This window comes from Amyelois transitella, chromosome 10, assembly GCF_032362555.1.
Source record: "Amyelois transitella isolate CPQ chromosome 10, ilAmyTran1.1, whole genome shotgun sequence".
Lineage (NCBI taxonomy): Eukaryota > Metazoa > Arthropoda > Insecta > Lepidoptera > Pyralidae > Amyelois > Amyelois transitella.
This window is the reverse complement of record NC_083513.1, coordinates 2046852-2073167: the sequence shown is the minus strand read 5'-3', so window position 1 is coordinate 2073167 and position 26316 is coordinate 2046852. Positions and strand designations below refer to the sequence as shown.

At 35.0% G+C, this 26316-nt stretch overlaps 1 protein-coding gene across 1 annotated transcript in view; it reads right to left on the bottom strand.

Annotated features, from left to right (window-relative positions):
• Positions 1-12230: 12230 nt before the first annotated feature.
• The window catches only part of LOC106130140 (neuropeptide CCHamide-2), a 38856-nt gene continuing 24770 nt past the window's right edge, over positions 12231-26316 (bottom strand). Inside the window, exons 3-6 of the mRNA XM_013328910.2 lie at positions 16443-16510; positions 15606-15735; positions 14383-14450; positions 12231-13268 (exon numbers count right to left, since the gene is read on the bottom strand). Of these exons, the coding sequence (XP_013184364.1) occupies positions 13209-13268; positions 14383-14450; positions 15606-15735; positions 16443-16510 (326 nt within the window). The 3' untranslated portion in view covers positions 12231-13208. The remainder of the gene's footprint in view (positions 13269-14382; positions 14451-15605; positions 15736-16442; positions 16511-26316) is intronic.

The window sequence follows — 26316 nt, the reverse complement described above, 5'->3', positions numbered from 1 at the left end:
CCAGTGTACAATACATGGGAACTACCCGAGTGATATGGGAAGCAAACAAATCTATCGTGGGTGTCCCCCATTTTGTAAAAATTAACTGTGTGGCTCGAGGTAGAAGGTGCCACTCGGGTATAGCTTGATACCGGGATAACTGATCTGCTTCGACATTGTATAGTCCGGGGATGTGGTGTTTATGTGATGAAAGTCAACAGTATGGTTTATGTGATGAAAGTCTAAAAGTCTCAATATTTTGTGGGTCAAATCTAGTAACTGCTGAGACTTGGTCCCCCCTTCGTTTCGTAGATAAGAAACTGCAGTTTTGTTGTCGCACTGCAAATGAACGGCTGCGTTGAGGAGACTCTGACCATGCTCTTCTAACACTTTGAGCACAGTTAGAAGCTCTTTGAGATTGCAATGTAAGTGCTTCTCCCGGACGGTCCAAGTCCCTGACAAATAGTGATTGTCTATTTGTGCGCCCCAGGCATGGTCTGACGCATCTGTTACTATGTAATGAGACGGATAAGGAACGTGTATCCGTGAGCAATCCTCTATGTGGCTGAGCCACCAAAACATCTCCACTAAAACATCGTCGGAAAGTGGAATATGGTGTGTCATATTCTTTGAATGGACAATTGTGAACTTCTGCAAACGTCGGGAATTCATTCTCCCCCGTGGTATCACGAAACTGGCAAAGTTCATTATTCCCACTAAGCTTTGTAACTGCTTGAGGCTGGCAGTTTTGTTTTTGACGAGATCGTTGATCATGGCCGTCAATTTCAAACATTTCTTTTCTGGCAGCGCTCGTCGGTGGTTCCGCGCATTCCACAATATTCCAAGATACTCTACTTCTTGGCATGGCATCAACATTGATTTGTCGTAATTCACTGTCCACCCTAAGTGATTTAGAAGGATTAATGTCTCTGATGCCTGTCTTCTCAGGGTTTGAGGGTTCTGGTTCGCTAAAAGATAATCGTGGAGATAAACTACTACTCTTATTCCACGTTCCCGAAGAATCTGGCAAACCCAATTGCTCAACGCAGCAAACGTCTTTGGAGCCGAACTCAAACCGAAGGGTAGACAGTTCATTTCCAGGAGTTGTTTTTGGTATACTAGGCGTAAAAATGGCCTGTGTGATAACGCAATTGGCAGGTGGAAGTACGCCTGGGACAAATCTATTTTTATCAACCAATCGTTTGACTGCAGGAAGTCGGGTATTTTGTGAATATTTATGAGTCTGAACGGACTTGTGTAAATATAATAGTTGAGGGTCTTCAGGTTGAAGATTGGCCTCATTGTTCCATCGCTTTTGGGAACTAAGAACATACGGGAGACGAAACTTGGCGAGATCGTGGGAACCACTGATAAGACGCCTTCTGATTTCATTTTCATAATGATAACAATCATTTCCGTCGAGGGTGGTGTAATGTGCCGGCCTTCTTTTACATTTGGTATATGAAGTGGAGGATTTTGTAAAAAAGGGATACGGTAACCTGAAATTATCTTCAGGATAAATTCGGAGGCACCCATTTGCCTCCACCTTGCGAGGTAATATTGTAATTGGCCGGCTTGGAAGGGACTCGGTGAGTCAACGACTTCCTGTCTTACGACCTCGCCTGTCCCGGTGGGACGAGGGAGAGTACTTCCGTGTGCGGTTTTCATTTTCTCGACGGTAGTTTGTATGCTTACCGCCTCGACCACGAAATGTCTTTTGTCCATAATTACTGCTGCCACCAGCTTTAGACGGATGAGAATGAAAATGATTCTTGTTGTCAATCTTTTTAGATGTCTGTGCAGAAGAATTCCGTTGAGCAGACGAGGATGGATCGGGTTGCGTCGCAAAAACGCGATCCTTTTCACGGGTCCAAAAAAAAAAAACGGGTCCTTAACAGACGCCAAAATAGTTTCCCTACGCTGTTGAATAATTTCTGCTCTATGACCGCAGACCATCTGAAGAGCATCGTTACTTATTTTCGAAAAATTTACCAGTCACAAAAATGTCCTGGATTTTTAAAAATATCTCATTGTAAGATGGATTTGAATTTTCTTTAGCCCAACCCAAAAAGTCGCGCAAGTCGTTTTCTAATTGATCTTTTTGTTTAATAAGGGCGAAGCTCAAGGAAGCAAATGCCTTGTCGGCATTAACAAAAGTACGCGAAGCATCATAACGCCTAACTTCATAATTTATCTCTAACTCTGTAAATCCTGGCGAATGACGGTAACGTTTTTGAACGTCTGAATATCTAACGTTCCTCCGATCGGGGTCATCGAATCGTTGAATAGATTTCAAAATATCTAAATAGCCTTTTGGTGTTTTAAGTACATCAGGATCTTTTATTGTAGTACCAAAAGACAAAGAGATCAGAGGATCTGATTCCAAATCGATATTTGAAACACATTTGCTGTCGTAAAGAATGCGACTAACATTATCGTCGATATAGTCATTGTTATCTTGATAGACAGAGTCATATCTATTTGAATCTAACCGGTTTTTAATACCGGCCACTTCAGCAATTAATTTCTCTAACTTATGATCAGAATTACGAAAACGCTTACGTGTACTCCTCCTGCTTGCGCCTCCCGAGCTGCTGCTACTCGAACTAGAACTCTCATACCGCTTTCTTTTTCTCGTTCGCTTGGGTTTATCAACACGATTTGTATCTTCCGGCACTTCTCCATTTAATTCACTCATATTTTAAACTAAAATGCGTATAAGAGACAGAATCAATACTTTATTAATAAACTTTAATTATTTTTCCAAGAAACAAGACTCAACTGGCACTTAAATCAATTGTCTAAAATAATTTTCACTGTAATATATGTATGTGGGGTGGCACTACGTCAGTAGGCTTCCCCGGTCAAGAACTGGATGTCGTAAAAGGAGACTAAACCTTTTGTTCAAAAGCAATTGACCATCCAAATACACTTCTTTAAATCGTTTTTAAAAGGATTTATTAATCTACCTTCAAAATAATAATTTTGCTAAAGCTCTTAACAAAAAGGGATACACATACCTGATATTTTTTCAAAAAGTATAAGTATAATATGAACAAAAAGTATAACCAACCAAATATAGCACAGGTTTCCAGGTACGTGTTAACGGGTCGGAAACAACGGCGTCAATGTGAAAATCAAAGCGCGCAAAACTAGGGGCGCTTGCTGCTGGTGGTGGTGGATAGTGCGAAAGAGACAGCGAAACAAAGAAAGAAAGGGATAGGAAACGGAAGGAAGCGATGGCAACTCTCATACTTTATTATTAGGCTTCGAATAACGGTCAAGATGTTTAATTGACGTGCATTGTGAGGGTAATAAACGCGTGATGTAACGGAAGAAAAATTAAATATCATCAATAACTATTCTATTGACTCGAATTCGACGGCCTCTGTGGCGCAGCGGTAGTGCGCTTGTCTGTGACACCAGGGGTCCCGGGTTCGAATCCCGGCCAGGGCATGATGAGAAACGAACTTTCTCCGATTGGCCTGGGTCTTGGATGTTTATCTATATAAGTATTTATCATAAAATATGGTATCGTTGAGTTAGTATCTCGTAACACAAGTCTCGAACTTACCTCGAGGCTAACTCAATCAGTGTAATTTGTCCCGTATATATTTATATTTATTTATTTATATATTTATTGACTACTATTTTGACAGAAACAGTGTTAAAATTTAAACCTTTTTTTTACAATTTTTTTAACAAAACATCTTTTATTCGCGAAAGTTAAAAAACAAAAAATTATTAAAATTAAAATCAACCTGCCAGTATATGAGAATTTGCACGAGAAATTCTAAATTCGAATTTAAAATTGCATGGAAACGTAACTGACATGACAGTTATTGCCGGCCACATCCAGGTGGCAGACGTGTGTTTGAACCACTCCTGTAAATTGAATTTTTCATCGTCCGATTACCCGTTATAACTCTAAACGTTTCGTGAGCCGTACACTACATTCTGATATTTACTCATGCATGATCCGTTTTCACCTTAAATGTGCGCCGAGATTGCAATGATCGAGTATTTGAGATCGGATTTTTTAATTTTTTTAAGGTATCTACAACTTAACAACAGTCTCAAATCATAAATTGTATTTACGAAGATAAATATTAATAAAGAGGAGGTCGCAGTGTTTTCAGAAAAAAGACAAGGACTGCTTAATTTTTTTATAGGCGTCTTAGGAACGTAAACACAAATCACTTCTGTATCCCCTAAGGAATATACAGAGCCTGACAGATCTTTCAAAGGTCACCTTTAACTGGATGGCTTCATAGAGATTTAAAGACTAATTTTAGCATTAAATAACTTGTGTTTTTGTATTTTTTAATACTATAATTTATAACAAAAATGCATACTGACTTAATGTATAAATAAATCGGCGAAAAATTGCAGTTTCTGCTATCATCTCTGACATTAGTGGATAAAGGTTGTGACACAATGAGAAATAACGTCCTTATACCGCAAGCTTATTTATTACGTGTGCTATAGAGAAGTTCGTATACACATACATAAACAGGACTATATCCCTTGCGGGTTAGACAGAGCTAATAGTCTTGAAGAAACTAAAGGGCCACGTTCAGTTGTAAGGCTTAATAAGTAAATAATTTAAGAAAAATGTGTGTTCTGGATATAATAACAACATTTACTATATAATTCAATGCATTAGCGTGTCCCGATTTGTAATAATTTGGTTTCTAAATGCAAGATGGCGGACTTTGCAGCTCTTCGTCGGAATGTGTCAAATATTTTTGCGGGTATTATGCACTCAGTTCACGGATTAAGCGAAAAGAATTTCGAATTTTATTTCTGTATTATATGTCTTTGAAGTTCTTATATTTTTCGATTATTTTATTTTAGATTTAAGTCATTCTTCATCTTTTTCCTGCCAATTGCATCGTCACAACTCGGGGGAGCCCGAGGTGCGTATTTTGATCATATTCCTGTATTGTGTAAGTCAGGTTTTACACGAAGCGAAGACCGTCTGGCTCTTTTGCTTGGGAAACTAACCTTTATTGATTTGTGGTAAAAGTTGCAGTAAATGAATGCTTACATAAGTATTGGAATAAAACTTCAAGGTGCATGCCTTGAACTTTGTATTTGTTTTCGTTACAAGGTTTAAGAAATTAAGAAGGTGATTGCCTATCTAGAATCTAGAATTACGGTCAGGTTAGTGTTTTTATTGAAAATAAAATTTAATTTATAACAAAACAAGATAAAATACTTATGATCAGAGATGTCATGAGGAATCACAGGAGAATTACAGCTGAACCTTTCAGTCCTTTCAACGCTGCCAACAGCGTCAGACTGAGCCAACTCTGTCTACCCCGTTAAGGATTGGAAGGAGACGTGACTTTAGACTTATGAGAAATTACTTATAGGAAATTTATTTTTTGATTAAGACATTCAAGATTGTTTATCTTCATTTCTACTGACCTAGTGTGGCTACCTTTACGAATAGACTATACATAATATACATATATATTGTTATATACAGTTCAGTATAGAACAACCCTAAGCAAGTAATTTCCCCCAATGAACCGTGTAAATGCCGCCATCGCAGTAAATACCGGAAAATGAGCGACGGACGGCCGTACGTAATACATATGAGGTCTTATCATCGATTTTTTTTAAGAATAAGTACCATTTATATATGTTTCTAAGGAGAGTAGAATAGGTCTCTCTTTCTTTTTGTAGTTTTCGTAGAAGACTTTCAAATGAGGGAATAAAAGCCGTTTGGATCCCGGTATTTTGAATAAAATCACTCCATCTCTTGAGGTTATGAAGCAACCAAACGTTTCAGCAAACCAAATTTGTGGCGGTAGCAGCTCATTCATTTCATTCATCAGCAAAAGCGGGACCGGACGAAGTTGTAAAGAGAGAAACTCTTCAAAACTTCATCTCATCAAATTGAAACACTGAAGAAAATATAGAAAATTTAAAATTCTTTTCCTTTTTTTTAATTTTACATTCTATGCTCCAACATACATTTAATTTTAACTTCGCCACCAGACTAGCGAGGAATCTTCATGAGACATAAATACATTTAGTCACAGCTATATCGCTTGCAAGATAGACAGAGCCAATCGTCTTGAAAACTGAAAGGCTACGTTCATCTGTTTGGCTTAATTATTAAAATTAAGCTTCAAATGTGACAGGTTGCTAGTCTATCGCCTAAATGAAGAATCCCAAGTTAATAAGCCTATCTTTAATGAGACATCAGCGTAAAAATATTCATTTTATTATTCAACTAAGGATAATGCGTCTTTCATATAACAAAACATTTAAACCACATCCCAAGCAGACTAAAGACATACCATTCGAGTTTATTATAGTCATTTTGCGAAATCTGCATGAAAATGCCGGGATACTAAGAACACAGGAAAATGTTAAAACATTGGCATGGCGTCTTATTATTTTACTTAAACCCCTAAGTGTACTGTAACAGGGTTAATCATGATTTTCTCACATACTTGAATTGTTAAGTAAGTGTTATAATTCTAATTGTTGGGGAAAAATACGTAATTATAGTAGGTAAGTTCGAGACTTATGTTATGGCATACTTACTCAGCAACACTTTATTTCATACAAGATAAACATTTAATATCTGAGCTGCCGACCGCGATCCGATCCGATTAATACTCGCAACTGCCGCGGGAAATGAATTTTTCCCGCGAGAAAGGAGTATTTCCAAACTTATAATAATGCATCTAATACTCTAATTAAAATAAAAATCAGGCCAGTAGGGCGAGCTCTGATCAGTGCACTATCAATGTTTGGGCAGCTGAGAAGTTAGGACCCAGGGTTATCAGAAAAAGTTCGTTCCCATTAATTCTCCCATTAATAATAAATTTTCTCATTTTGTTTATAGGTTGATAATGTTACTTTTTCCTAGCACCTATTTTAAAAACAGAAAATTTTTACTGATCTTCTTAAAGATTGAAGTATATTTCAATTCAACAGTATCTTTTATTCTCATCAAGAATTATTGTACTTCAAAAAAGTCTACACGATGATCCCCTGGCTTCAGATAAGTCTGATAAAAAACTCTTAAACTACATCATGACTTGATTTATAGAAACCGGTTGTTTAAGTTTCGCCTTAACTATAAAAGTTCAACTTATCTGCCTGTGTTGCTGATGGACGTCCCAACACTATCCCACTGCCAGTACATTTTTGTGGTTACACTTCACGGAAAATCTATGAGACTTTGCTTAGTAATTTTAATATACGTCTAGACATATTACCTAATATATAAAAGAATAGTATATCATGGAAAAACAAAATTGCATTTACTAAAAAAAAATGTATTACTAACGCCAAAAAATTTAAGATAACATAAAATAAAATGCATTAGTTTCTAAATAGATTGATATTATATATACTTACATATATTATATATACTCCCAGTATTAATTAAAACTTTGGCTTCTTTTTTTAGGCTAACAACCGTTCATTGCTTAAATCTCAATTCTATCATTAAGTCATACAGCCGTACGTGGCTTTTCAGTCTTTTCGAGACTGTTGGCTCTATTACCCCCGTAGGGAATAAAGACGTTACTTAAAGTATGTACAAATAAAATATCGCAGCAAAACTTACGTTAATAAAAACTGAAATTAACTTTATAATTAATGAATAAAAAGGCTATTCAAACGAATAATCTGCATTACGTACCTACTAGTAGTCATTATTTTTATTACGATAATGGACCGACACTAAAAGCTGTTTATTAAATAGTTAATAAATATTAATATAGCATCGATGCACTACTTTTTTTAAAAATCCTCTTTTAGATATAAAATTTTAATGGTGCCTTATACCATTAAAGACTTTAAGTATTAAAATTCTAGAACAGATATTTCTTTTGCATATTTTTTAATACTTAAAGCATTATATTAAATAGCCTTATTTTAATATTTTTAAAACAGAAAACACCTGAGAGGAAGCTTAATATTATCAAAGTTTTTACATTTTTACATGTAAAACCTTAACTAATGATTACCTATTTTTTTCTTATAGAAAAATTTTCACGATACCTTTGTCTTGAGGATTCTTATGAAAAAAAGTCATTGTATTATTATATATATGTAAATTTTTATTTATTACCTATTATAAATACCATATTATGTATGTTACAATTACTTTTTGTATAAAAATACTTGGCTTGGGGTAATAACACTATCAGCTCTGTCTATTCCATAATCCCCTATGGAATCATAGGGGATTAACACATGATATGTGTACATGTGTATTAATAGCATTAAAAATGCTGCCGAAAATATGGTTATTGTAAGCCTATTGTTTCAGTAAATTAAGGCAAGCACGTGATTATAAAAGCCAGCTTAGCTGTAAAACGTACGCTAAACTTTGTTTCTGAGTGACGATACCATTCCTAATGGACCTTCTCGTTTTGTTCCTTGCAAGAAACGAAAGAAGTATGCAGTGATCGTATCAAATGGAAAGATGTAGTCTCTGCATACGTCTCCGGGGAAAACGCGTTATTTTATGTTAAAATTACAAAGGTAAACAGGTACATAAACAAAGTTAATTTGCTTTGATATAGAGAAATAAGTACACAATCTTTTGTGGGTATTCAAGAAATATTTTATCACCGGTATAGTTTGTTGTTGAAAGAAAAATGAGTTTTCACTTATATATTTTGATTTTTGCATTCATAGTAATTTTCCATCAGACGTTCCAATTTTCCGCTCAAAAATTCGTCTCTCCTCTCACCATGGGTCTACTGGAAGAGATTTCTATTGAAATGAGTAGCGCCTTTGTACTAGAATAACTGTATTAAATGCTCCTATTTATAATTTTGTTTACATAAATAAATAAAATACATTTATTTTCAGTTTGATATTGTAGCAATGTTATCTGGATCATTTTTGTTTTCACAGGTAACGGAAAGGTGTCCACAACGCGTGCAATAAATATTTATTTTTCACTTAAATTTTGTCTATGAAAAAAAAACATCATAGTGCATTTTTTGAAAAATAAAGAATGTGAATTTGGCACCAACTTTTTTTTAAATTATTAGTCTGTGGTCACAAAAAGCGTTAAAGGGACCATACCAATGTCGCCTGTCGCAATGCTTGTTGAAACGCGGATTATTTTTGAATGAAAACCTTAAATTGTTTTAGGGATCGTGTGAATGAGTCTGTGATTTACTTTATGATACAATGTTGGGTTATTTTGAGATTATTTTCTGAATGTTTAAGTATAAAGAGACGTTGAATATGGGCTTTAAGAATACATTAGTGGTAAGTATAATATTTATCAGAATTAAAAAAGCTTATCAGTAAACCAAATCGACTGACGCCAAGAGAAAGTCAGTTGAACTTTAGTTAGTCAGTTAAAAGTTGCCTAAATAACATCTCGTATATTTTTATTTTTGTATGTTGCAACGAATAAACACAAAAACTACTGGACTGATTTTAAGAAATTTTTCACAGATATAACATAGACTTCGAGGAGTGACATAGGGTACTATTATTCCCACGGGAGCGAAACTCCGCGCTAAAGCTAGTAAGACATATTCTTGGAAATTCCCACGGGTTCGACGCCCCGGGCCAAAATCCACTTACAATATACTCATTTCTTCAAACAATTCTTCAGGGAAAATCCATTGAATTCCACAGTTATAACGAAAAGAAAATAAACTTGACACTTTTGAAAAGAAAAAGAGTGTTTTAATTACAACAGCGCAATACGTGACTCGAACTCGGCTAGAAATATTTCCAACCGTTAACTGATTTAGAAAGCTTTAGGGACTTTTAGAACAGTCTCTCATAATACTATACTTACTAGCTCTTACTCGCAGCTTCGACAGCGCAAATTTAGCGCCATCTACACGCGCGAATTTAGATTTAGCGCAACTGACACCATTTATTTTTAAGTAAGTTGATACTCTAAGACTACTAGTAAGCAAATTTAGCGCCAGCTACAAAAAAATACAGGTGTTTCCCAAATACTGGGACTATACGGTAAAAACTAATATTCCCGTATCACCTTATGTACTTGTCCATACTCTTATTAATTTAGTAAATATGCGCAAAATATTTCAAGAAAATTGGTTCAGTAGATAGTGCGTGAAGAGGTAATAAACTTACTTTCGCATTAAAAATATTAGTTGAGATTGGAATTGGTATAGGGCTGATGGCATGTTTTAAAACGGTATAAATTACAAAAAGAATCCCAAGTTTATGAGCCTTTCTCTCAGTCGCCTTTCACAACGTCCATGGGAAAATATGACTATACTAAAGTGAAACCATATAGCACACCAGGAACCACACGGTACGATGATCAAGATGATGATATCGATATACATACAATATAATCACGTCTAAATCCTTTGCGGGGCAGACAACGCCAACAGTCTTGAAAACATTGATAGGCCTCGTTCAGCCGTTTGGCTTTATGATAGAATCGATATTCAAATGGTGACAGGTTGCTAGCCCGTCGCCTAAAAAAAGAATCCCAAGTTTACTCGTATTAAGATATCGATATAAATACATTTAATTTAAAGCTACAAATAAATACGATTCAAAAACTCTATTCATATGAATGAATGATAACTGACTATACCTTGTCTCGTAAATTATATCTATCTTCATTAGTTATGTTACTATTTTTTTCTCTTTGTTCTCATACTAACGATACGTTATCAAAATATATACGCTCTAATAATCTCCATCCATTTTGCAAATAACTTTGTTTTATCTTGAAACAAAATGTTTTGTCTCAATATGTTTTTTTAGGATTGAATAGTAAAGATAAAACGTCGTTACGTTTGATATCAATCATTATAATAAGTACGTTGTTTGCTTTATGTCAAAATTGAAAAAAAAATGCCATTTTTTACACAACTAGATAAAAACTAACAATTTTGTATTTTTCATATCTTCAATTATAGATATAAATATTATGCAGGACAGCTCACACAGATTGAGTTAGCCTCGAAGTTACTTCCAGATTTGTGTTAAGAGATGCTAACCCAACAATACTTTATTTATTTCATATTATCTATACTAATATTATAAAGCTGAAGATTTTGTTTGTTTGATAGCGTTAATCTCAGGAACTACTGGTTCAAGTTGAGAAATTCTTTTTGTGTTGAATAGACCATTCATCCAGGAAGGCTTTTAGGCTATATAATATCACGCTGCAACTATTACGAGCAAAGAAATAATGAAAAATGTGAAAAAAAAAACAGGAAAATTTATTCATCCTTGAGGGCTTCAATGATGACCAAAATAACTATTCCACGCGGACGAAGTCGCGGGCACAGCTAGTCTTCTACAATAATTACTCATTTTGCCATCAAGCAGTGAGGCGCAACGTCCATTTTGATTCCAAGTTGTACACGACTGAACAATTTCCTAGATAATTTGAACCTGCATCTCAAACTGGGGGAAGACTAGCAAACTTCCCAAACTATTGATTGGTTTATCGGTTACCGACTGAATTGGCGAAAGTTATTATTTATCCAACACGATGCACCAGCTTAGCTTTTGAGGAAAGTTGATAGAAGAACAACTGAAGACAAACATTTTATTTATTTTGGAGATACGAGTATATTAGGCGATGGGCTGGCAACCTGTCTCTATATGAATCTCAATTTTATCACTAAGCCATATAGATAACATACAAACATAAAATCATGCCTTTTTCCCGGAGGGGTAGGCAGAGACTACGTCCTTCCCCTTGCCACGGTCTTTGCATTTCTTCTTTCGCTTCATCCACATTCATAACTTTCTTCATGCAAGTTCGACGGTTTTGGGTACTCCTGACCTGACCTTTGGCCAGGACGCCCTTAATTTGATCAAGGTAAACATGCAAAATCGTCACCTTTTAGTATTTTCAAGTCTGATCTTGAGTCTGTCTACTCCTTAAGTTATATAGACGTGATTGTATATGTGTATTTATGTTATTTTTAAGAAATCTGTGGAACTGTGGTAATCTCAACTTGGTAACATATTAATTTTCTAATTTTACAGGTTTCGTCGTGAGTTTGTAATTACCGTAGCAATGAAACTACTAAACGTATCTCAGAAAATAGTCATTTTTTAAGGGCCACAGTAGGATTTGAACCTATATAACTCGCTTTTTATCCTCGCCCAACGACGCTCAGTCTTATAGGCCCCTTCTGGACATCAGCCATGCTGCATGATTTTTATCTCGTAGATTTTTCCAAACAAGGTACAGAATAAAAATAATATAATCCATTATTATATATTTATCTAACCATTTATTAATACTCAAATTATTCACAGAAACAGTCATTTTCTACTACATTTCTTTATTTGATGGTAAACTTACGTTTAGTAGAATAAATACAACATTTTTTTATTGGAAACCAAATAATTCACAAAGATACATATTGTAAGGAAGAAAGGGGTGTACGCAGGCGCAAGACTTTTCAATGTTACACTAAATTTCGCTGTACTTTTGAATTAATAATTTTACGCAATATTTTTGGTGGTAAATGCGTTCTGCGTATGTGTATGCGCATGTGTATGTATTCTGCGTATGCGTTCTATTTTATATTTTGAAACTTTTTTTAATACATCAACCCATCGACTGCGTACACCTGTTAAAGATAACTGTGAAAAATAAATATAGCACAGAAAAGCATTAATTTACAAAAGCGTAGATTTTATACAATTTATAGTAAGTGAAGCCAGCCTTCAGAAAACGTAGTAAATTATTACTTAAAAGTAATAAAGACGTATCTATGACGTAGATATTAAAATGTGACACCATTAATTGACAAGAAATTTTCGTATTTTAATTTTTACTTATAATGTTATTATTTAGACGATTTAACGACTTTGCTTTTGGGGGCTTGTTTTTCGTATACTAAAATTCGTTGAAAGAAAGCCTGAATTTAAATATATATATATATATATATATATATTAAAAATAATTTTACAACTCTCTTTTATGTTTTATCCATAGCTTAATTAGAGGGTTAAAATGTTCAAATCAAAAACTCTTTTTAGAAAAGGTGTACCTACATATGGAAACATTTTCATTTGTAGCGTAAAAGCATTGACCGAATGAAATTTCAATTAAAAAAGAAAGATTGTATATCTATGACACAAAAGGTGCGAATAAAAAAAAATATCAACGTTATATTTTTATACAGAAATCAAGCTCCCAATTTATGTATTGACAGACATATTTTCTATATAAGTAACGGATTGTATAACTTTATAAGAATTTAATTTTACAAGTTTTCAATAAAATAACCGTCGTCGTTTTGCTGTGGCCGCCTGTAGTTGTCCATCTGCGAAAAACAATATTAAATTAATTCTTGGAAGACAAACGCAAGTTTTTTTATAGAATAGTGTTGAAATAAAATTTATGTTTTTCCCGTCTTTGCGTAATAATTAAAGGTCTGGAGAAAGAGATAGAGTAAGTACCATTCATCCCAGTAAAAACTATGGTTACAGTGGCATTTGCAAGAAACCTGTATTATTTTGCAGGTGGCGCTAAATTCGCGCATGTAGGTCTTATAATACATATGTATGTACTCGTATATCTACATTTATAAATAAACTAGCTTTTACCCGCGTGAATTTAACGCCACCTGCAAAACGCGACTTATTTAACGCCATGGACAAAAAAGCGACGAATTCAGTAACACCTAAATAAGACTGCAGGATTTTCGCAAATCTCACGGAAATTATAGGTACCTAGTTTTTACCGAGATGAAAAATACCTTATGTACTTCTCCAGACTCTTATATTTTTTTTAAATAAAGATGGATATAATGATGAAATTATTAATAACATCATTTTATGGATTAACAAATAATTATTAAAATGAACTCAAATTAAAACTAAAGCTAAAAAGAAGACTCTTAATAATATAAACGTCATATTTCAAGAAGATTTTGGATGGTGGCGCTTATAAATCATCTAAATTTGCTCCTGTAGATGGCGCGTAATTCGCGCGGGCGAATCCCCGGGTAAAATCTAGTTAAGTTATAACTAAAGTGACCATACGTCCCGCTTTCGGCGGGATTGTCCCGCTTTCAGGCTGTCTGTCCCGCTGTCCCCAGCGAAAGCAAAAATGTCCGGCTTTCAAACAAACCAAATTTTTATACTTAATTTATATCAACATTGCACTCAAATCTCGCTGACGAGAACAGTCAGTCAAAAATACTAAATGTACAGGCAAAATATTTTTAATGTTTTATTATATGTATAGATAATTATTTATAATTTACTTATATATGGAGTATATAGTATAGTTTTTTATTTACTTATGTACATATTCGGTGAGCGTCCCGCTCTGACGCAAAAAAAATGGTTACGTTAGTTATAACTAACATGGCTTAGACGGGCCACGAGGTCATCGGAGCTCGGAAGCTGGTAAGTGCCATTAATAATTCTTACCCAATGCTGCACGATGTTCCTCAATTTGAACTTCATCACGTCCCGAGCGGCGTTGTCATCGTACAAACCTAAAATTGCATATTAATTGAGAAATGGCCGAGCGTTTGGATTGATAATTATAAACAACATATATACATTTTTTTACAGGATTAATTACATAGATTGAGTCAGCCTCGAAGTAAGTTCGAGACTTGTGTAACGAGATACTAACTCGACGATACTATATTTTATGATAAATACTTTATATAGATAAACATCCAAGACCCAAGCCAATGAGAAAAAGTTCTTTTCTCATCATGCCTTGGCCAGGATTCGAACCCGGGACCTCCGGTGTCACAGACAAGCGTACTACCGCTACGCCACAGAGGCCGTAAGCCGCAAGGTATATAGACATATAATCACATCTATAAACCTTGCAAGGTAGACGGAGCCAACAATCCCGTAATGACATGCCACGTTCAGCTTGAGCAGCTTAGTTAATAATGGCGTAATTATAGCAAACTCACAAATGTATAAGTTCTCAATCAATTTGGCTACTAAAATTCTTTGCCATATAATACAGTAGGTCCTATTCTAAAGTGCCGTGTAGTTCCTGGAACTTAAACATCACTCCTTCATTTTACCATGGATGTCGTAAAAGGCGGCTAAAGGGAATAGACACATTCATCTACTGCAACTTTTACTATAAAACAATATGGATTTGGTTCCCCTGTAAAGGTTGCGGAAGTCAGACGGGAGGTTAGTACCTGACTTACCCAACATATGATCGTGTCATAGGAGTATCCTGGGCTCCTCACCAGAAAGATGACCAGAATGATGTAACAGGGTCCAACGACCAACGCCAATTAGATTATCGGATCTCAGGTACCGTAGTTACCAGAACTTTTTCCATCTATTTCATTTGTGTGATACTGACCTACGGCCTATGACTGACGGATCTAGTCTTCTATGGGTATTCTTTTCTTACATACATAAAATCAATCCGCTTTCTTTTAGGAGTAGACGGAGACTAAATATTTCCACTTGTCACTATCCCCGTCTACTTCTTTTGCTTCATCCACGTTCTACACTATATGCAAGTCTTTTCGAGACTGTTGGTTTGCTCTGTCTACCCCGTAAGAGATAAGGACGTGATTATATGTATTATACAGGTCAACTGTACCCGAAACTCGTCGGTACCGGGAACAGTTGACCTGATTTTGCCACAGTAAGAGCAATCTTACCTCCATCTCTGACGGGTATGATGTCGTCTCCCGGAGGCAGGACGCCGCTGTACCCAGAGTGGGGGTATACCGGGTGGGGGGCCGTCTCCTCTTGTCCAGGCTGGTGGCGAGCTATCATCTCAGGACTTGTCTGTAGAACCAAAAAAATATACATCTAACCAGAATACGCTTACACTCAGCGCACCTAGACCACATAAATTTGACCACACAAAGGTTCTCTGCTTAACCCAATGGTAGAATGTTAGATAATGCTATTAGCATTTAATCCGCCTATTGTACTCATATAATTTTAATTGTTACAATAATTAATAAATAAATAAATATAGTAGTACTACGTGTCAAAATTAAAACCTCTCGAAACAGCGGTGGACAATGTCTTTTTATATAGATATACAGTTATGCTATTATTTATATATATAAGCCTATCTTCCATCTTCTTGAACTCAGCATGAACATGCCGCATTCTTCCTTTTTTGACCATAACCGATCTTCAATATTCTACAATCAAATTTTTAAACCATTTTCTTTCTTACATACATACATACATATGGTCACGTCTATATCCCTTGCGGGGTAGACAAAGCCAACAGTCTTGAAAAGACTGAATGGCCACGCTCAGCTATTTGGCTTAATGATAGAATTGAGATTCAAATAGTGACAGGTTGCCAACCCACCGCCCAAAAAAGAATCCCAAGTTTGTAAGCCTATCCCTAAGTCGCCTTTTACGACATTCATGGGAAAGAGATGGAGTGGTCCTATTCTTTTTTTGTATTGGTGCCGGGAACCACACGGCATTCTTAAATGGAAAAAATTAAAGTACTTTATGGAATATCTTACATCCATAGCGGAATCCGATCTCTTTCCGTGTCCTCCGAAGCAAGAGTGTCCAAATGCAGAGCAGCCTCCTGGAATAATCAAATAAGATAGTGTTAATATTGCGAAACCGGTATACTAAACACTTCTTTCAACTCTGAGAAATGTTTATTACATACATACATACATACATAAAATCACGCCTCTTTCCCGGAGTGGTAGACAGAGACTACCTCTTTCCACTTGCTAAAAAATTTAGTAAATGTTTTGTATACCCTAGATATTACCCTCAATTAAATACGGGGCTGCTGTCTAGTTTTAAGAACTTTTAACCTTTTTTTGTTCTCATGTAAGTGGATTTATTGTAATCTTTACATACATACATAAAACCACGCCTCTTTCCCGGAGGAGTAAGCAGAGACTACCTCTTGTAATCTTTTATGAGAATAAATTCTTTAAACCTGAAATGAGTCAAAGGTTTTGCGGTGGCGACTAAATAAATATTACTTCTTGAAGATATACATAGTTAGGTGTCATGTTTTTCTTTCTCCTGGCGATAGTCCGGATTACGTCCTTATCGCTCTAGAGAGGACACCAGGTTGCCCCATAAGACCATGAAACCTGGATTGGATAAGTCAGGATTTTACACAAAGTGCGGGTCAGAACTCGGCAACCTTTTCTAGAAAAGCTGACCCATTATTTAATCATGCTTAAAGCTGCAATAAAATGATGGGCCTATGCCTTAGTCACTTTTAAAGATATCCACGATATGTAAGTATATATGGGTCAAAGCATAAAGACTGAACTTGCCATAAAAAAGTCAATGTTATAAGATATAGCGAGCACAAAAAATGTATTAACGAGTATGTTACAAACATAATCAACCGTAATATAATCTTATGATTTCAATCTCTATGCTCTTTAAGGAATATTTTTAAGTGGACGGTTTTCGAAGACCACCATAATATAATTAATTGTTAAATCCTCAAGATAATGGATACTTGATAACATCGTTGTTATCAAAATTATATCAAAAGGTCAAAATGTGGGGTGACATCAAAGGAAACTTCGAAGCTGAGCTACTATATATAGTATACATGTTGTAATCTGTAACGGAGAAATTATAATCAAATTCATACATACATATAATCACGTCTATATCCCTTGCGAGGTAGACAGAGCCAACAGCTTGAAAAGACTGATAGGCCACGTTCAGCTATTTGGCTTAATGATAGAATTGAGATTCAAATAGTGACAGGTTGCTAGCCCATCGCCTAATAGAGAAATCCCAAGTTTAAAAGCCTATCCCTTAATCGCCTTTTACGAAATCCATGGGAAAGAGAAGGAGTGGTCCTATTCTTTTTTCTATCGGTGCCGGGAACCACACGGCATCATCATCAAATTCATACACGTTTAGAAATTCTTTATTTATGCAGGTCATTTCTAAATAATGATTAGAAACATACATTTCATTATTTTGCAAGCTTTAATTATCTACATGACAACCAAAAAGGTTACCATGTAACCCAAATTTTCGATGGCCGTTACAAGTCAAAGGCAGCCTTGAGCCAATCCAATATTTTTCCATTATGACATGACACTCGTAAACAATCACACCAATATCTTTTGTGGTACACATTCGCATAAAGGCTCTGACACACATAACTATTTTATGTCATCAATGTAAATAGTCATTAATTACATAGGTTTATTTTTAACTTTATATTTTGCCAGTTTATGATTTTTTCGTAGTTACATTAAATATATATTTGTTAGGTATATTTACAAAATAAGTTAAATATTTTCTTAAGTTTGTTCTGATGGAATTATTAAGCAGATAACTTCAAATTATTGTTGAAATTTTTAGTTCATATGATTGGGTTGCAAAATATTTATGAAAATATTATATGACCTGATACTGCATCCGAAATCGGTTCCATGGAGGGACATTCTCAGTAATCTGAATATTTCTTCGGTGATTTGTAAACTTGTACCATGAATAAAATTTAAGAAGAAACTTAATTATATTACGAATTTTGTACATGTAAATTTCCTTTCGAAGTATGACATCAAACTAATTTAATTATAAAAAAAATAAACCTAATTGTATCCATAAGTATGTTTATCAGTAATGACTAAGGCAAGAAAATTCATTGCTCTTTCTTAGTCACCGATTTTATGAAATAATCGGTTGTCTGTTAAAGCTTTTATTTAGATGGTGAGTGATCGAAAGCAAACATACAAATTGACTACTCATTCACATTTTAATAGGGTGGCATCATGCTTCCTTAGTCATTGATAAAGTTAACAATAGGTCTGCTGTATCACTATTGATGAAGTTGAAAGTAGGCCGTTGCAAAGGGTTCTATGACCAATCGTTGACTCCTACGCTTAAATGGCGTTGTCAGGTTGGTATAATGTGCTAAATTTATTGGTGATGCCTTTTTATTTGAAGTTTCAATGATGATTAACGCTATTGTTAATTGATATTGTTTGGTTTTTCTTTGACGTGTGACTAAGAATTACCTGCTTACAAAAACTTTTGAGCATGAGAATAGCATGTAGCACGTTTTAGGAAGTGCCTATCGATATTGGTCTAGTGTCCAATTTGCAATATGTTTAATTCTCGATTATTCCAAATCGTGATTGGTACTTTTTTTTTCACTTTTAAATATTCAAGTAATTAAAGTATCTAGGTCATTTTACTGACCTGCTATTATGATCAGAAGAATAACTTAATTGTTAAACCATTGTCAATTGGAATTTTTTCAAGGCAAGAGTGAATAGGGACTATTGGAGATTGCGTGCACCACCTGCCTCATCTGGCTTACCACCACTCACAGGTAGATTGAGGCTAAGCGCACTCAAATCTATTATAAAAGAAATCCTATCTTATATCAAATATTTTTGTCCTATAACTATATGTTTAGTTTAGAGAACAAAATTTATAGATAGGTCCGTTAGGTTATCATATGACCACACCATTAAAAAGTGAGTGAATTAAAATGATATCTTTATAAATAAATAAATATATACATAAGGGACAACATTACATACATAGATTTAGTTAGCCTCGAAGTAAGTTCGAGATTCGTGTTACAAGATACAAAGTCCACGATACTATATTTTATCAAAATCTTGCCTATTCTACGAATATTGAAAAAGTTTTTTAAAACAGCAGAATTCAAAATAATTTTAAGCGAATCGCATTGAGAATTTACCCAATCGATGTTTTTGTAGGTCAGAAACGGAACGTGGACGTTTGTTCAGCGTGTTTATTCGTTTGCCCCGACGTACCTACCTACCTACGTTGACTTAGCAAACGTCATTCCTTGTTGGGCATGCTTGGATACGGTAAGCCTAATACATCTAATAAGCTTGTAATACATTTGATTCTCAGCGTGCAAAATATTTGAATGATTTTCATAGAGATTTTTCAGTTACTTATTAATTTTTTATTGAAAACTAGTTTTTGCACGGGGCTACGCTCTCGGAAATAACTAGAATCAAAATAGCCTATAAAACTTCTTAAGAAACCTTCAGGAGTTTTATCTAGGCTACTTTGCCAAATATTATTTAAATCATGCCCGTGTTATTTCCGTTTTTTCAAAAAGTATGGAATTGAGTGCGTTTAACCTCAGTTTGCCTGATGGTAAGTCATAATGGATGGTAATTAGGTCTGAAGTACTAATAATACATTGCTCAAATAATACTCTTTACCATTTTATTCAGACAGGTTTACTAAACCGACTTAAAAAAATGAAATATAGAAGGTATGCAATCAACCGCTATAAAATTGTACAGTATGATGATAAAAAAAACTATTCATTCATTCAAAAGTCCTTAATACATACTTTTTTATGACATATAAGTACATGACATTGGCAGGTGAATGAATTGCTGTTGCATTACGCAAACAAGATGGGGCACATGAAAATGTCATAACATTTTAACACCCCAATTAGTGGAAAGTGGGTAAAATGAGATTTTTTATTTGGCCATTATGCGACTTACTGACGGACTCATATGGGGCTTTAGTTTTACAAAAAAAAAATCGTAACTTTAATTGTCCATTTATGTGATATATTGATTTTGAAAAAAAGAACAATTTTTTTTTAAATGTATCACCTGTATAATTAGTACTTGTGCAACGCTTAATGAAGTCTTATGATCTACAGAGCGAGCATCCAAAATTATTAATTTCAGATTATATACATACGTATAATAACGTCTATATCCCTTTTATTGAAATCCAGTCTCCCCTTTTTTTCTTTCTTCCTTTCACTTTTCTGATTATAGGCGAAATAATAATCGCTCTCCATATTGTATCCTGTTTGTCTGTCATTTAGAAAACCTTCGTTAGTGGGAATTATCTAAGCATATAGGTCAAGCCGGCATTGTAGGTCAGGAAGTCAACGTGAACCAATATTAGAATTAATAGCTACTAAAAGTGCTTAGTTATTAAATTCACATCAAAATTACTTTCTTTAACCCTAAAAAAAAGAAAAATCTTGTTGTTGACATATTATGATCACAATCGTGGGTCAAATAAGATTTTTACAAGAAGCGACTTCCATCTGACCCAGCAACCTTTGCAAGGACACCTAACCTAATGATCATGATTGATCTAGTTGTTTAAAGATCCAGGTTCTATCAACATAAAATAAAACAGAAAAAATTATTTTGCCCATGACCGCTTTAGGACATAAATCTCTTAACCACCTTTTTTCATTTATTAAGTTAACTTTAACGTTCGACTACCGACGCTCACATACATACATATACTCACGTCTATATCCGTTGCGGTGTAGACAGAGCCAACAAACAGTTTTGAAAAGACAGGACAGGCCACCTACAGCTCTTTGTCTTAATGATAGAACGACGACGCTCACGCACTTTTATATATGCAAAGAAAGAATATAAAATTCCAGATGCATAAGAAACATTTATGCAGAGATAGTGACTAACTGCGCTCATTTATATCCAGGATGAAATAAGATTCCCCGGGACAGGACAAGATTGCCACGGATCTTACAAAGTTACACTTGTTTTTTTAACTTCATGACAATGTGTTTCTTTATTATAACAATAACAATTTGTAAAGTAAAATATAGCTGGACTTAATGCTTAATATCTTTATCTTCCAGTCTACTACCATTGGGTTAAGCAGAGAACCTTTGAATGGTATTCTTCGCTAGGTGCTAACATTATGTCACTGATAGCTGAAATTGAGATTTGAGTGTCAACGATGAACATGGATTCAGACTATTGTCTCTATCTACCCCGTAAGGGATTAAGACGTGATTATTATTATTTTAAAGTGAAGTTAAGTTTCTTCTTTTAGGCGATGGGCTAGCAACCTGTCATTATTTGAATCTCAATTCAATCATTAAGCTTAACAGCTGAATGTGGCCATTCAGCCTTTTCGAGACTATTGGCTCTGTCTACCCCGCAATATATATAGATGTGAATATATGTATGTGTATGTTAAGTGAATAACGTCAACAGTGAAACTGCGTTGGTTGTATCATAAGCTTCAAATCTCGCCTACCCAGAACAGCGTGGTACTCGAATCCGATTACCACTAACTACTAACGAACGCAGGCGTGCCTCTAAATTAACCGGCTATTTTTGATACGGCCCATGTTATAAGCTTATCTCTCACCTTTTTGTACCTACTCTTGGTTGCATCCTCGACAACAATGAACATAATAACAACAACATAATAATAAGAACAGTATCGTTGAGTTAGTGTCTCGTATCACAAGTTTCGAACTTACTTCGAGGCTAACTCAATCTGTGTAATTTGTCCCGTAAATATTTAGTTAATGATTCGAGGCGCGGGGTACGCCTTCCATTTTTTTTTCAGTTAGATCAAAATATCGAGACTAAAGGACGATATCATTAGAATATTCCGTACTTCGGGACAGGCCGTATAGTATACACAGTGTGGAAAGGAACGCATTTTTTTAATTTATATTTGAAAGTGTATCATTTTAACTTCCTCCTAGCGACACCGAGTCCTATGACACAGAGCTTATAAATACGATCCCGGATTGGAAGATAGGTTTTCACACGAAGCGCTTGCATAAGTGGTACACAGTGTGGGTTTTAGCACTCTCCAATTATCTCCATTATGGGTAGCCTATGACGTCATCAATAGGGTAGTCCTTGTATTCTACTTCAAAAATAAATCAATTACCATAGTTAGGACGCTACATGGGACATAGTTAAAACGTCAACAATAGGAAATACGAGTAGTTAAAAAGTGGACACGGTTGGTATGTTAAAACCATTGTTCAAATTACCTTTTTCAAAGGCTAAAGGCTTATTCGGGCTTGCAACCTGTCACTTTATATGAATCTCAATTCTATCAGTAAGCCAAACAACTGAACGTGACCTATCAGTATTTTCAAGACTGTTTCCTCTGTCTTACCCGCAAGGGATATAGACGTGATTATATAAATGTATGTACCGTTTTTAACATATATTTTCTATGGCGGACTAATCGCAGATTTTTGACGTTCGCTCCCCGCTCATCGCCTATAGCTTGTACGTATCTCTTATTATGGCCACAGCACAAACGTCGCCTGCCTTTCAGGTTGCTTGCATAACTTGTTTGTGATCCCACTTGTAATTGAGTCAACATTTGGTGAACGTTCGAGCCTTTAGCGGATAGAGGATGAATAGCCTTACGCTAGGGTGGTGACATCCCTACGCCATAATACATACATACATAAAATCACGCCTCTTTCCACTTGCCACGATCTCTGCATACTTCCTTCGCTTCATCCACATTCCATCACATTTCGGGTACTTTTGATCTGACCATTTACCAGGACGTCCTTAATTTGATCAAGATACGTTCGTCTACGTCTTCCCACTCCGACCTTTCCCTCCACACCCTCCTTGTATATCTGCTTAGTCAACCTGCTTTCATTCATCCTCTCCACATGACCGAACCATCTTAACATACCATAACTAGGCCATAATAGGTAACAAATTAAAAAAAAATTGTCTATTTTTTGGAATAGCTTTTTTTTTATTATTAAATAATATTAGATATTATTATACTTAAGTTATGTTTAAGCTCGGCCGAAAGTTTAAGTTTTATTGGTAGTAAAGTATTTAGAGCAAATTAAAAATGGATAGGCCATTTAATAGAAAAAATATTTTTAAAATGTATCTATCACAAAAAAGCGGACCCCAGGATGCGGCGGAGGGTCCAACTCTTTAACAGATGAGAGAGACCAAAAACATCCTATTATTTATTCATCATATTCATCCTATTACACCAGGTCCAACCAATTCAGGTGCATTTTTGCAAATGATTGAATGAATGAAAATTTGAGTCTGATTTCTCTGAAAAATAATAATTTGCATTAACTACCGCATAATCCTTTTGGCTTAAGTCTTTGAGGTTTCTTCTGCCTAGAGTGGAATCCAGACTCTACCTACGGGCACAATCCTGGAATCAAACGTCAGATTTTTACACGAAGCAAACCCTCGTCTGACCTCCGCAAAGCAAGGTAACCTAATCCATTAATATCGTATCATAGTTTACATTCATTTCCCTCATATTTTAACCACAATGGCAAAATTCAAAAACCCATGTTGCGAATAAAAACGACTAAAATCCCAAATTCCCAACCGGTATGACAGGATGAAAATAAACGTATGAATAATGTAGACGGAGTCAAAAAAGGGTTCTCTTAATGAAGGTAAACAAATTAATTACAAAGGAAAATAATGTCTCTTAACGAATCTATCAGAACTGGCTTTAGATACTTAGTCACGTCTATATCCCTTATGGGGTAGACAGAGCCAACAGTCTTGAAAAGACTGATAGGCCACGTTCAGCTATTTGGCTTAATGATAGAATTGAGATTCAATTAGTGACAGGTTGCTAGCCCATCGCCCAAAAAAAAGAATCTCAAGTTATCATATCCTTTAGTCGCCTTTTACGACATCCATGCGAAAGAGATGGAGTGGTTCTATTCTTTTTTGAATTGGTGCCGGGAACCACACGGCTTATGTGGCGTCCTGTGTGTTTAGATACTTATGTGGCGATAAAATCTCCTTTATACAAAATTTCTCTAAAAGGCTCTGTCATCCCTGCAAGGGATATAAACGTATATATATATATATTTGTAATTCATTAAATATTATAGGATAGGTCTACATTTTTGTAACATAATACTTCAAAAGTTACTCAAGGTTCGGCGAATCTTGTTGACTTTGATCACCTCTGGGTGACCAAAGTGGAATAATCCAAATTTATCGCGTTGCGTCGCGTTTGAAGAAAATTTTAAATGCTGCTCAACTTGGCAGTTTGACCACAGAGTTCGATTCCCAACACTTTTCCACTTTTCTGTCATTTCATTTGTTTTTAAACTGCGGTTTTCAAACTCGCCGCTGCTTTCAACAGTTTTCAAAGTTACTTTGATATTTATTGAGTTTGAGCAAACTTGAGTTTGTTGACATTTATCAGTGCTATTTTTGTAACAACTTGCTATAATTTCCTGCTTGATAGATGCTTTTTTATTGAATTGTTGGAGTTGAGATTATAAGAAATTGAAAGATTACTAATACATCGCCTAAAAAAATGATTGAATTTTACTATCTGCGTGGTCAAAGGTTACGGGAACATATTTTTTTCGCTACCAGTCATATGGAGTATAGTGGAGTTTATGTATTAGGAAAGGCAGGTAATAATTAATGACTTTTGTCTCACTTTCGTGACTTTTAAAATATTTATTGCCTACTGACAAAATACACTCATCGACCTCTGCCTCTACATAATGCACCCCTGTTTTAAAAGTTTTCGTAACAAAGTTATGTACAGATAACATCACATGTTGTGATTTCCGCATTACAGATGAAGATAAAACACGATGTATTGTGCGTTTGCCCTGCTGAAATTAAGCGAAAAAAAAGCAAACATTTTTGGCGGGAAACCTAACGTCATATTTTTTTTACCTTGTAATAATAAATATTGTGTTTTCTCGACTACTAACTTGCGCTCCATCAGTCACATTTGTGTATATGTGTAAAACAACATGAAATTTGGTATACTGTGTTATAAAAAATATATAAACCTTAAAATCAACTAAATAAAGAACTTATCCTTCCCACGGACCTTTATGAATATGTTATCATTGTTTACTAAAAACCCCTTCAAAACTAGACAGTTGTTTTAATTGTAAAAAAATGTTTGTGTTCCACGAAAACAATTCTTTCCGAACGGGAATTTTGCCATAAAATAATGTGAGGGTTGAATGTATAATTGAGTCATAGTTCCGACGAAATCGAAAAACTTGTTTTAAGAAATATTTTGGTATAATATTTCAGTTTAAAATTAGAATTAAAATGAGTTTTGATATGAAATAGTGATGTGCCAGACAATTTCATCTGAGAAAGAGAAGAGATAAGTTCAATTAATAATATTTTTGATATTTAGAACATTGTCATACACCTCAATAACACTTATAAATAAAGTAAAAATGTACAGAAGTGTAGAAGCGGAGTTTTGTCTCATTTCTTCAGTTCTTCTTTTGCTTCTTCTTCTTTCTTAACATTTTCATGTTAAAACTCCTTATGTAAGGTCACAATCATACGACTTACTTTAATAGTTTTAAACGATCTAACGTCTTTATTTTTTACCTTTGGATTCTTCGTGATAAATACATACATAAGAACTATACCCCGCAAGGGATATAGACGTGATTATATATAGTATGTATTATGTAATATGATTTATATTATAGTATGTATACCGGGGGGAGAGCGTTAGCAGATTTTTTTTTAATTGTGTTCAGAATTGCAGAGAACAGCCTTGTATATATTTACGATGCCATAAACTAACCCTAAAGGTGACCAAGCTTTTCTTAACACTACG